Source organism: Manacus vitellinus, unplaced genomic scaffold, assembly GCF_001715985.3.
Source record: "Manacus vitellinus isolate BGI_N305 unplaced genomic scaffold, ASM171598v3 scaffold_96_pilon, whole genome shotgun sequence".
NCBI classification, from domain to species: Eukaryota; Metazoa; Chordata; class Aves; order Passeriformes; family Pipridae; genus Manacus; species Manacus vitellinus.
Window position 1 is genome coordinate 831,414 of NW_021940901.1, and position 13,205 is coordinate 844,618.

Below are 13,205 nucleotides of genomic sequence, written 5' to 3' on the forward strand. Positions count from 1 at the left end.
GCTGTCTTCTTCATCTTAACATACACCAAGCACTACATATGGGCTGGCTACCTTATTTCTAATACACCGAATGTGGAATGCTACTTCAAAAGATTAAAGGTAGCATGGTTTGATACAGTAACAAAGAAACTAAATAATTTCTCATACCATTTAAAGATAAAGTTGGTAACTCATGCCAGCTGCAGAAGGATCTATCTGGCAGTATACTTTGAGTTACACTAATATGTTTTTGAGTGTTGTAGTCTGTGCACTGAGGACAAAAAGGTTTTTAACAAAAAAGTTTTATGCTCTTAGTCTTTTATGGTGATGCTGGAAAATGCCTTTGATTACAGAGTTACTTACACTGCTCTGCAAGCATCCATTACATATTTAATTCAGTATGATCAATAACCTTCTTCACTAGGACATTTGTTGGAACAAAAATCTTTAATTTATCTGAAAACTGTTACACAAACCCAACTACTCCCAGATGCTTGTCTACCAGTTTCCTCCTCCTGCACTCCACTGCAGTCCAAGTACATCAGAGCTGCTCTGATGCACAGGCAGCAATGGCACTATGTGACTGTCAGTTTCTCTTCCAAAGCAGCAGCCTTTAAGCATTCTTTAGAATGACAGTAGTTCAAAGCAGTGACTTCCAATTCCTCTTCCATCACACTGGGAGACCTGACATCTACTGAAGTTCAACGGGAAATATATTTATAAAACTGGTTACAATTTTATGCACTTGAAAGTATTCTCTTAATCACTCTCACAAGTAGTTAACACATTACTTCCCACAACTTCGCATTGAGACATACCTGTAGTTTGAGTGGGCACTGTTGCTTTCCACAGCAATTTCAGAACTGTAAGAGTGAGCGTTTGCCTGCATGCTTTCCAAGACACAAAAGACTACCAAACATCATCAACCTTACCTTTAGGAATGCCTCCTTCTGTTCCAGGTGTTTGCTTATCATGGGAGTAACATGATCTGTTTCAGAGTTGGGACCCAGTTTGTCTGCTCCCCCACACCAATCTTCTTCTCGCTTATATTCTTGCTCCAGGCTTTCCAGCACACTGCACACCTATCATGAAAAACGAGACCAACTCAAATACAATTCAGTAAGAGAAAAAAATCAAAATTCAAGCCTAAATAAAAGGAAAACCAATCTACCTCTTACATATACCTCAGCTTCTGACATATTTTGACCAGGACATAAGAGAAGGCAACAAACTTTGGCTGTAGGTTTGCAAGCATTGACCTGCTTATGTGCAATTGCTCAGAGGCCATCCCTAAAGTTGTTCATCTTTCTCTGCCTCTGTGATTGCATAATACAGGATGGGCTTAAGTTATGACTGCACTGGAAGCAACCTTGCCAACCTTCCCCCAAACTTTTCTGTGGACAAGTAGGATGGAGCTGATTTTTCTCTGACTCCCACAAAAAACCCTAGAATTAGCCATCTGGAGCACTTTCACTAAAACCTACGTGTAACTTGTTTATGGTTTAAGCAAAACTTCTTGAAACAAGCAAAAATCCAACAATACAACTTGTAAGTGTGCCTTATCTTGAAAATATTCTACAAAACTTTTCTCAATAAAAGAGTAAGAATGTGAGGAATTTGAAACCACTGCCCCTTGTCATGTCACTACAGGCCTGGTAAAAAGTTGTTGCTTTATAAGACCCCTTAATTTACTGAAAGGTTGCAACACAAGATTTCTCATTCTAAGGCAGCTGGTGAGAGGATTTGCTTTTTTCATTTTTTTGTATAACCGCAACTATTGTAAATGGGTAAATACAACCAAACCTAGGCAATCATTTTTAAGGTAATGCTGTTCTATGCCACACTGAGGAATTAACCAAGGCAGACACAGGTCATGTAGCATTTCTGTACCTGTTCAGAAGTTTTATAAAAGGCAACAGAGGCATTCACAAGCTTGAGACGGTCCTCCATCTTCAGCATCAGCTGTTGCCAATGGGAAGCAACCTTCTCTGCACACTCCCGGATCATATCCATATCATAGTGATTAGCCTGCAGCATTGCTTCTGCCTTCTGCTGAACCTGCAGGGCACTTTGATGTGTTTTCTGACAAGAGGTGAAAATTCAGGAGTTCAGTGGAGCACTTGAGTTCATTTGCTTGAAGACCTCAAAGGGTCACATTTCCACTTGTGTCAATGACACTTCTATACACGCACAAACACCCAACAACTAAAAATAACTGTCTAATATTAGTTACTGTGTGACTTCTCTATGCAAATACAAAGGAAGTTAAGTCCTGTAGAGATTTATCATCAAATCAACACTAAACAGCAGCTCGTAACAAATAGTCACTGTCTAGCATTAAGCCACATCTGACTTATCTATGCTGCTGTACACACTGTTATAATTATGAATTTCAGGTTGATTTTCTTTCTCTTCACTTTAAAAAAAGATGAAAAGGATGTATATCTTATTTTGGCTTGACTGCTATTCCTGTCCTTACAGCATTAACTCCAGGTCTTTTGCACATAAATAGTGAACAAAGAAAGGTGCAGGCATGAAGGTCAGTAAATAAAGACAACTCTCTATTAATTGTAAGCAAATTTCTTTTTAACTGTATTTGTCTGTGTAAACATATACTTGCCTAAAATCAAGGAATAAAAAAAAAAAGAAGGGGTTAAATACTAAGTATTATTATATCTAAGTAAAGAATGATCCAGAAAATACAGATTTTAAGCTTCCCAGTAATTTATTTTTAAATTGACAAACACCTAGAGGTCTCATGATTTTTACACTTAGGAATTACCAAAGCTCTCAAAATGAGGGTGCATATACTGTAAAAGACAACAAACATGAAAGAGGTAATGCAAGTCAGAGTACTTCTGAAAATAGTCTACCCAAACAATCATAACATCGTTAATATTTCAACAGAAGTTCTTTAAAAATATATGCTATATATATTCAATATTACTGTAAGTCCCTCAGTAGTGCATATAAATTAATAATACCACATTTTAGTCAATCTTAAGAACTCTGCCTATTGTTTTGCAGCAATATGACCAATTTAATAAGCTTAGTTTGAAGTCATGGCAGGGGAACTGACACACCACCACACAAATTTCAGTGAAACCTACTCTCAAACAAAAATGGAAACATTAAAGGATCACATCAGAATACATAAAACTGATGCTTGCTGTTCCATTTATTTTTAACTTTTATAATTAGCATTAGATGTTACATTCTAACAAAGGAAAACACTATTTTCAGTAAAATTACTGTGAACAGCTATCAGTTCACAAAGATGCAAAAAGGCACTGCAAAGATGTTCACCTGGAATTGCAGCTTCAAAATGAACAAGAACGAAAAAAAACACCTTCCCAGTAAGTGTTTTTATCTCTTTGCCATAAGATTAGTTCAACAGTTTTTCCTAAACTAAAAATATTGTAGCATGAACCCAAAAGTGCTATTTAGAGAGACTGATGAACTGTAATACAAGACATCTTGACTATGGTCACTAAAATGGTGGTTTTACCTCTATTGCATGTTGAAACTGCTCATGCTCCCTCTGTAACTGTTCTGCCTCTTGCAAAGAGCTAGCAGTGATAAGCCCAGCATTTAACATTGACTCTCCATTTCGGATCCAGCCCAAAACCTGTAATAAAAGAGAAGACCATGAAATATGTAATTCCACTGCCAACTAGCAAAAAAGCATCATTGTAGGGACAAAAACATTTATGGTCACATTAGTACTGGAATTTATAACAAAATCATTTATTAATTACATATTACAGTGAATTATATATAGAGTCAGCACAGTGAATGACATTTACTATAATTTCACTGAGCTAACAACTCACAGCTTTCAGTCAACTACTACGTGCTTGTGGTTTCAGTTCATACTCTGAGCAAGGTTGTGTTTCTGAATACCGCTTCTGTCACCTGAAAAACTGGAACAAGTTACAAGCAATATTTGCCTAAAAGCCAGTGTCAGCAATGTAAATTGAAGACATATAGCCTAGCAAAAAGTAAGCAAATAATTTTGAATATTAATGTTGAGAAAAATGCGACCATTAAGTGTCTTCTAACTGCTTGAAGATTTTCAGTTTTCAGAATGTGCCTTCTTTGACATGTTCAGTGAAACTGGAAAAATCCCCCGGTGGGCTAAAGCCTCAGGAGACCACCTTGTACATTCCTTATCAACAACAGGAACATGCAACCTTAAGACCCCTCCCAAAAGTTCTCTACCTTGTTCATTACTCAAGACTATAATTTCACACTTTCACTAGCCAGTTTTATCACCCTAAGTCTTTTTAAGGTCTAACACTCAAATCTCTCTTGCTTTAATTTTGGCTTTCATTTCTCCTGCCTAAAATCGGGGAAGGGGGGGGAGGAAGAAGAAAATGAGGCATTTTCTCCCTCTTAGCATCAGCTTTGTTTTTCCCCCTCCTCTCTCCATCAAGAACATTACCTGTGCCCCCCCTTCAGACTTCTCTTGCTGACCACAGTCTCTCTCTTCAATCTCTCCCATGTGAAGTTAGTTGCCTTATTTTTATCACTGCTCTTTTATGAGCTCTCTCCAGTTGATAACCATGACTTCAGTCATAAGTTTTCAAATACTGAGTAAAACTGGACATAATTCAGGTTATCCACTGTCATCTGTTCAACTTTTCTATGGAACTGCTGCCCAGCCAGTAATCGCACCTGTATTTATTCAGCTGATTATTCTTGCCAGTACCTCATGCTCCGTATTTTTCACTATGAAAACTCATATCCTTCTTAGAGCCCAATTCTCCCATACGTCAAGATAATTCTAGACCACAATCCAGTGCCTTCTGCTAAACTCAAATCCCTGTTCCAGCTTCTTTTGCCTTTAATTTCAAATTTAAAAGCATAATCTCTACTCTAACACGTACATTTTCTGACTGACAACATGAACTTGTGGTATCCAAATACAGACATGTACAGATTAAATTTTTTTTTATTTTTAAATCTGTTTTGCAATCCATTGAGTCTCTTAATAACTTTTGTTACTGATTATGGTTTTTCAGCAAGTTAGCATTCATGGCAATGTAGTCTTATATGACTTTCTCACAGTAAGCTTGGGCCAGACAGACTGAGTTTAACTATTTTAAAAGCTTTAATACTGCTTTTCCACCCCTCCCAGAAGAGCTGTTACCTTGTCAGAAAAAAAAAAAAAAGATTTATCAATGGGAAGCTATGCTTAATTAATGTGTTAGCCTTTCCTCCTCTCCTTGTCACTGTTCAAGTTTAGTAATCTACTTGTTTCAATACTTTTCCTTGGAATTAGGTAGCTGACCTATAATCCTCCCTTAGCTAGTCCTTTCCCACTTTTGAGAAGTAGGCATTGAGTTCCAGGCCTCCAGAATCTCATCCAATCTCCTGATGTTTGGAAATGATAAGCACTGTCTATGACATTATTTCAGGCAGTTTTCTAGATATTTTACAGTGAATTCCTTTGGGCCCAATTGACTGAACATCACCAGTTTAAGCATATCTTCTCTAACTCCTTCCTACTAATTGATTTTAGACCTTTAACCACTGATAATCAATATTTGAAATACCAAATCACAGTTAGGTCTTAACACTACATACTCTCATCTAGTGATCCACACATGACACTACCATTAATGCTACTGCACCACATTATTATTAAGTAATCAGGATGATATGACTGTAGCCATAGACTGAAAACATGGGCAGAAACCGAGAAAACCACCTATTAAAACTCAGTTCCTCAAAACCAAACAGCACATGTGGTATACATCCAAAGTACACTGTAACATTTAGTCTAACAGTTTGAACAACTGAGGTCTAGCCATCTTGACACAACATCTATTGCCTCAAATCTGCATCACAAGTTAACCCTCTGTCTTACACTTACCCCGACTGCAATGTTGTTGTATTATTAATGCAGTTTTTCCCACTTCTATCTGCACAACAAATAGCTAACAAGTTTTTTTCCACCCTGATAGCATGTATTTCAATTCTTCTATATAAATTCTGCAAGTCTGTGGAAAAGAATAAGTCTGCAGTGTAGATGGAGGGCATGACAGCACCTCCCAGATTTTTTTAAATCTCTTCTTTATTTCTATTTTGTCTTAGTAGTAGTGGTTTTAAGCTCCATCTCTATCTTACAAAATAATTCCTCCAGGTATAGTGTAACAAAACACACCTTCTTAGGACTCTAAAATACATTTAGCCTTCTTCGAGAATTTTAATGAAGGAAAATGCTTAAACAGCACCAGTCAAAAGCTCCTCTTGACTCGGTATCCCGCCATACACATAGAGACAGGTAGCACAGACCACAAACACAATGATTTGCCCTCCTGCTTGGTGTGGGTCAGGGTGCAAGTCCAGAAGCTGGTGAACTCACAGGAGGAACTCTGCCAGTAGTCCCCTGCCCTCTGCTCAGACTCAAGGGGAAAATATAAAGTAAACAGTGAATAGTAATATCAAGTAAATAGTGAGTATGCTCCTTTTCCAGGGCTGCTGCCTTCCTGGGTTTGTTGGCATGATCCCATCAGCTCACTGTCTGGGTGAACCACACCCCCCATCTTTCCCCTCGCAGCTTTCAGCAGGCTATAAAAACATCAGTACAGCATCAGCAAAACAGTGGGAATGAAACAGAGTTTGGGACACTTGAAAGGGTCACATAGGCAGGTCTGTTAGATAAATGCTTGATTTAGGATTAGTTTCTTGGACTGATTTTTGACTAAACATGATTATGAGACAACCTGCTTCAGTCTGCTGTCCTAGCTATGCTTTCACATCCATATGGCATTATACGGAGTGCCAGGATACTCTTCCTGAGTAGTATTTTGGGATAATCAGAGCTCAAGCACCAAGCTAAAAGATCTCCTTGTGAAAGACAAAGCAGCTCAAGGTACTTTTGATGATACAAGTATCTGTACACTGTTGTACAGATATGAATATATAGTTATATACCCAAGAACATACACCATGATTGGAACCGCAGATAATATTGCACTAAAAAGGCTTAATGAGCATACTAAAACCAGTTGGACTGGGTTTGAAGCTTAGTAGAGATTTTGACCTTAAACAGAATAGAGCATTCATTCTACAAAGTGAGTATGCGGGAGCGATTGCAGCAATAAGTAATCCAACAGCTGTATTTTATGTGATTAATAAAAAACCTTTGTCTGGCAAACATGCAAGTGGAGCTCTGGATGAGACAGATATTATATTTCTCTGCCTCCACCTATTCATATGTCCCTGCCCTGTAAAAAATGGTCACATTTTCCTTTCCATGTTGTTTTTACCCACATACAACTGTCACTTCCTATTTCAGTCAGAAACCTCTTCCCCCAATCTTCCAAGGTTTCTCTACACTGTAATCTTCTACCTGGTCTTGCCCTTTCTGCACCTCTGACATATCAAGTTGACAAGTAAATTCTCTGCAGGTTTTCTTTAAACCTCTGTTTGTCTTCTGGCCCTTGTTTCCTCCTAGTACTGAGGCTTGATCTATAGAACTTCAATGCAGAAGTACTGGTACACTAGTTAAGAAAGAAGAAATACTGAATGCTTTTATCTACTTTCTGTGCTTATATGATAAGAATTCACTAAGCTACAAGTTTCACTACCTAGTACTGAAGAGAATCTTTGCAAGTATTTCTCTAAATTCATGTTGTATTTCAGTCTAACCTCTTTGCATGACTAAAAGCTATATATGTTTATGTATTTTATATAGATAGATATATACATATGGGTGAGTGAAAATTCAATAGCAGTAATGTTGATTTGGCAGGAAAAATTCAAATAGAAATGTTGTTAGAAATCTTGCTATAGAGACAGTATCCCATCTACATAATAAGTGCGTTTACACCCAATTCGTTAACAATAAATCTGATAGAAAATCACAGTAATTGAACTGGAAAACCATGTGTTCACTGCTTCAGACAACAAAATATAAACAAAACAGACTGAAGAGGAGGTTTATCATGCTATTTTACTCTCAGGTAAAGCACCTGCTGTGACCTGCTCAGCTATGAAGTTTTTCCCAGTGTAGGGGATTCAGGAGAAGATCATGCTTTCTGATACTTAATAAAAACTAAAATAAATCAGATGTGGTTGTCTGAAAATGCAACTGAAATCACAAAACTAAGAGTTAGTAGCCTCAAAGCCATTCCAAAGGGGATCAAAAGAAATCCTGTGAGACAATGTACTAACATTCAGTTTTAGTTCCGTTCAATTTTTAGGCCTCAGGTTGGGGAAGTATTGCAGGTTAACCTGTGCAATAAAAATCTGGAAAAGTAATACACAAACATTCTGTCAGCTACATGTTTATGTTGGTTTGTTTGAAAATTCACACCTACTACAGCATATAATTCAACATATAGAGGTATGTTCTAGGAATATAAAACAGAATACATGTTTTCTTCCAAATCTCAGTCTACCAGGAAAAGCCAGCTGGTTAGAATAGTGTACAACCTATATCTTTATTATAGGATAAACTCTTTTTTTTCAAGTGCTTTCTTAAAAATCTGAACTTCAGCTTGAGTTTTCAGTCAGGGCTAGCAGTAGTTCAAAAAAGTTACAAAATTCTTACAGAAGGACGTACAAATCACATACTAAGTGCAACATGGTTATTCCTCTACAGTTGTGATGTTCATAATCTGTCTATATCTGCCAAAATACAGGACAGTTGTTCCACAAACACAGGATTTAAACACATGTGTCTTTCCTGTCCCATTTAACTTGCATACAAACAAAGCTAGTGGAGCAATGCACTCACTTTATTGTGTGATCATGCAATATAGATAACTACTTAAATAGTGTCTCTTTGAAACACTACCTAAAAAGTGCTATATTCTGTTCTTTTACTGAATGTTATTTCAGTGTCATGGAAATTAACAATTTCTTTTTTTTACTAACCCATCCCATCCTAACCCACTGATGTACCACAAAGGGATGAGACTGCCTCAGCTGGCATTCACTTATTTTTTTTTTATTTTTTTCTTTCCTTCACAGATATGCACTCTTTTCCTTTATCCTCAAGATAATATGCAACTGAGTACAGAAACTATCCCGATCTACAAGAACTGTACCTCAACCATTACTCACGTGAAAGGAGTAATCTCTAATTTGCATTTATGAAGATAAGTGTTAAGATGGATACAGGACAGTTCAGCAGAGTATGCAAAGGCTAGAAATAGAACATAATGTATTTGATTGATGCCTATATTCCACTAACAGAGGCACGACCATTTTCTTGCATTCCTTTAAGTCAAGACTACACAGAGACTTTGCATCTGCTGCTATAGACTAACCAACCACTGCCTGGAAATACTTTGGGAACCTCTTGTTCACCTCTCCTAATCCTAACTGGACACCTTCTATATTCCTTTGCAATTTTGGGCCTGTCAGTCACAGTCACATGAGGGAGATGAATTTTTTAAGACCTCATGACAAGCAGAAGAAAGGACAAGTTGCACTGGCAGCCATTATGGACCACAGTAAGACAACAGACTGTGGCAGACTTCTGTGATGCTGCCAAGTGTGAGAAAGATCAAAACTTCTTACCTTCTCTAGTGTTCTGTTTCTTTTTTAAACTTTCACCTACTTCAGTGGTTTTGCCCACAGTATCTCAAATTCACCAAAGCTTTAGGTGTTTCTCATATAAGGACCTCAAAAGTTGCTCCTTTATTGCCAGGAAAAGCATAACCTTGTTTTTCTTCTCACGGAAAATAAACCGTGTTGATATTATGTTATCACTATTTGTAGATGTTTCAAACAATTTACCAAAAAGAATTAGGCCAGTATGCAGGGACTATGACTAAGTATTTTCATTCATCACCACACAGATGATAAAAGTATGAGTTTAACATTAGTTCAAATCGCTCTACACTTCAAATACTTGACTTGTATTTATAGAATTACAAAGTACTTTGGGTCAGAAAGGACTTTTAAGATCACCAAGTCCAGCTGTTAACCCAGCACTGCCAAGTCCACCACTAAACCATGTACCTCAATGTCACATCGATATGACTTTTAAATACCCAACACTAACCTAAACCTCCTCTGGCACAACTTGAGGCCTTTTCTTCTTGTCCTATCACTTGCTACCTGGGAAAAAAAACCATAGAAAAAAACCCCAACCCCCACTTTGATTCAACCTCCTGTCAAGTAGCTGCAGACAGCGATAAGGTTTGGCCTGAGCCTACTTTTCTCCAGGCTAAACAACCGCAGCTCCCTCGGCTGGTCCTCATGACTTGTACTCTAGATCCATGCAGCAATATGGACGGGTGATGCAAATTAAAAAAACGCACTTGATGTTAACGGCGGATGAAGTTTCTTAGGTGGTCAAAGTCCTTCCCCTCTCCCAGTGAAAGACATTATACAGCTGGAAGCAATGGGAACAGAGCTCTCCAGGAGGTGTGGAACAGCTCTAATGGGATGCGGGGTGGGCCGTACCTGCTTGACCTCGGCCTGCAGGTGGCGCAGCTGCACGCACTGCTCCAGGTGCTTGCGGTGCTGCTCGGCCGCCACGTCCAGCTCCTGCTGCTTCTCGTGCAGGAACTCCAGCAGGTCCTGGACGCGAGTTGCCATGTCTACGTCTCTATCGCAAAGCAGCTCGACACCTGCAATCAGACAGTCGTTTATGAATGACTTACAAGGTTTCTGAAGAGAAATAGCCCATTTCCATTGTTTTACACTTAATTTTCTTGTTTCTTTGCCAAGTTCAACTTAATCCTCAGAGCACTTGCATTACGAGCATAGGTTTTTGCACTCTAAAAGTGCAATATTAATTTTTTTTAAAGTCTGATATTTACTCTAGGTGACTGTACACAGTGAAAAATATCACATGAAGGGGCATAAGGAACAAAAAAGGAAGACATTACTTGAAAACTGAAAATTTTTGTTTGACTGCACTGATCTCATTAATTATAAAACTTACTCCCCCTTATTTACTCTAATTTTACTGAATTGTTGAGTGAAATCCCTTTCTTTAAAAACTAAACATCTTCAGATGTTGCCAACTCTTTGAAGAAAATTATGTGCCATAATAACAGTATGCTCTCATGAACACTATCATATGATTTTAGTATAAAGGAGCTCACATATCTCCAGTTTACAGTTAACCAGCATCTCTGTTATTTTCACACATCCCATGGAGAGACAACTGGATAATTCTTATAAAGCCACTGCCTGAAATAGCACAAAGGAGCCATCTTACCAGATGCCTGCACTTCATTGACATACTGTAGCAGATCCTGCCCTTGGTGGATGACATCAAAGGTCAAGTTATTCATGGTCAGGGCTTTGTCTGCATGATGCTGGAGCCTCTGTTCTGCTATTGTAAGATCTTCAGTGTCGAAGTCATTCATCTGCTGAGAGAGCTCATCATTCCAAGACTCGAGGTCTGAAATTATCTGGTGAAAAAAGGAGGACGATAATGTTCAATTACTCATTACACAACACAAACCAGTTAATTTCCAATGTTGCACTTATGACCAAGGTAGGGAACTCAAGTTGCTCATTGCTGATTAACTTCACTGATCAGGTTCAAACATAGTTCAGACATAGGCTATCTTAGCATGGATTTTAACTTTTGGCAAACAAACAAAAAGACTCTCTTTGAGAACCACTACAGTTCTCCTTCAACCAGTGCTTGCAACCCTATGGGTACCCATGTCTTATTTAAGGCACACTTTCATTAACACGACTTGTGAAACAGATAAAGTTAACATGTCCTTATCTCTGCTTTTAAAGGAAAATGTGGATCTGAAACATCTTTTCAATTCTTCAAACTGTACCAAGTAATAATTCACACATCAAGATTCAGCTTAGCTTACAATTATGCCAGTCTTGAGTCCTTTTACAAGAAAGCCAGCTCTACCCTTCTGTGGGCAGGAAGCATCAGGCTGTGAGCATCTTTGACTTCTGCCTGACAACTGAGAAGCACACTTATCACAACGCTGGGTACTTAGTGAATGGTGTAAAATCAAAAGCATACTTTATTACAATATTACTGCAATGTCAGAGCTAAATTTGATTGCTGACGTATTTCGGCTACACTTCAGTTTACAATTCAATTCTGGATTTTATTCTTAATCATAAGATGTCCAAAGAAAGGTAGCTAAAAAAGTTTTGGGGTTTTTTAACATATGCATCACAACAATAAGTCCTCCTGGGTCTATCCACCCAAGTGCATTTTCCAAATTATATGGCAAAGTCTGGCTGAAATATAAAATATTCCTTTTAACTGGGATACAAAACTGTTTTTAAGGTTAACAGATAATGCTTGCAATCCTCATTGATCAACGCGGGTTGAGTTCCTATGGCACAGATCTGATGCATCAGTTACTTCAAAAAAGTCTGTCTAAGTCACATTCTTCAAGCCTGTAATCAAATTTTTTTTTTCAGACTTTTCAGCAGAGTTTTGGCACAAACTATTGGAGTTCATTGGGAAAGCAAAATTATAAATATCAAGAAGGAAGTATGGCTTAGTTCCAGCGTTCTACAATTTCAGGAGTAGGACAAACTGATGTGAATGGTGTTAAATGACAAGAAAATACCTATTTATGCAGCAAGACACAATAAAAAGAGGTTCTGACTAAAGGGGCATTAGCAACAAAGTTGCTGAGTGCATGTCAGCAGTGTGCTTTGGCAGCCAGGAGGACCAACCGTATCCTGGGGGGCATCAGGCAAAGCATTGCCAGCTGGTCAAGGGAAGGGATTGTCCTTCTCTGCTCTGTACTGGTGCAGCCTCACCTTGAATGTTGTGTGCAGTTTTGAGCATAGAGATATTAAGATAGATATTAAGTTTAAGGAAGATATTAAGCTCTTAGAGAGTGTCCAAAGGAGGGCAATGATGGTGAAGGGACTTGAGGGGAAGACATATGAGAAGCGGCTCAGGTCACTTGGTCTGTTCACCCTGAAGGAGACTTAGAGGAGACCTCATTGCAGTCTACAACTTCCTTGTGAAGGGAAGAGGAGGGGCAGACACTGATTTCTTCTCTATGGTGACCAGTGACAGAACCCAAGGGAATGGCCTGAAGCTGTGTCAGGGAAGGATTAGCCCGGATATCAGGAAAAGGTTTTTCACACAGAGGGTGGTTAGATGTGGAACAGGCTCTCCCCAAAGAAGTGGTCACAGCACCAAGCCTGATAGAGTTCAACCGGTGTCTGGATGATAGTCTCAGACACATGGTGTGACTTTTGGGGATGGTCCTGTGCAGGACTAGGAGTTGCACTCGATGGTCCTTATG

At 38.5% G+C, this 13,205-nt stretch overlaps 1 protein-coding gene across 2 annotated transcripts in view; it reads right to left on the reverse strand.

The window, feature by feature from the left end:
- The window catches only part of TRIO (trio Rho guanine nucleotide exchange factor), a 178,903-nt gene that overhangs the window by 104,730 nt on the left and 60,968 nt on the right, over positions 1-13,205 (reverse strand). For both annotated transcript variants that reach the window (XM_029965287.1, XM_029965288.1), the window contains exons 13-17: positions 11,171-11,366; positions 10,408-10,574; positions 3,488-3,607; positions 1,870-2,061; positions 912-1,061 (exon numbers count right to left, since the gene is read on the reverse strand). In XM_029965287.1, the coding sequence (XP_029821147.1) occupies positions 912-1,061; positions 1,870-2,061; positions 3,488-3,607; positions 10,408-10,574; positions 11,171-11,366 (825 nt within the window). The remainder of the gene's footprint in view (positions 1-911; positions 1,062-1,869; positions 2,062-3,487; positions 3,608-10,407; positions 10,575-11,170; positions 11,367-13,205) is intronic.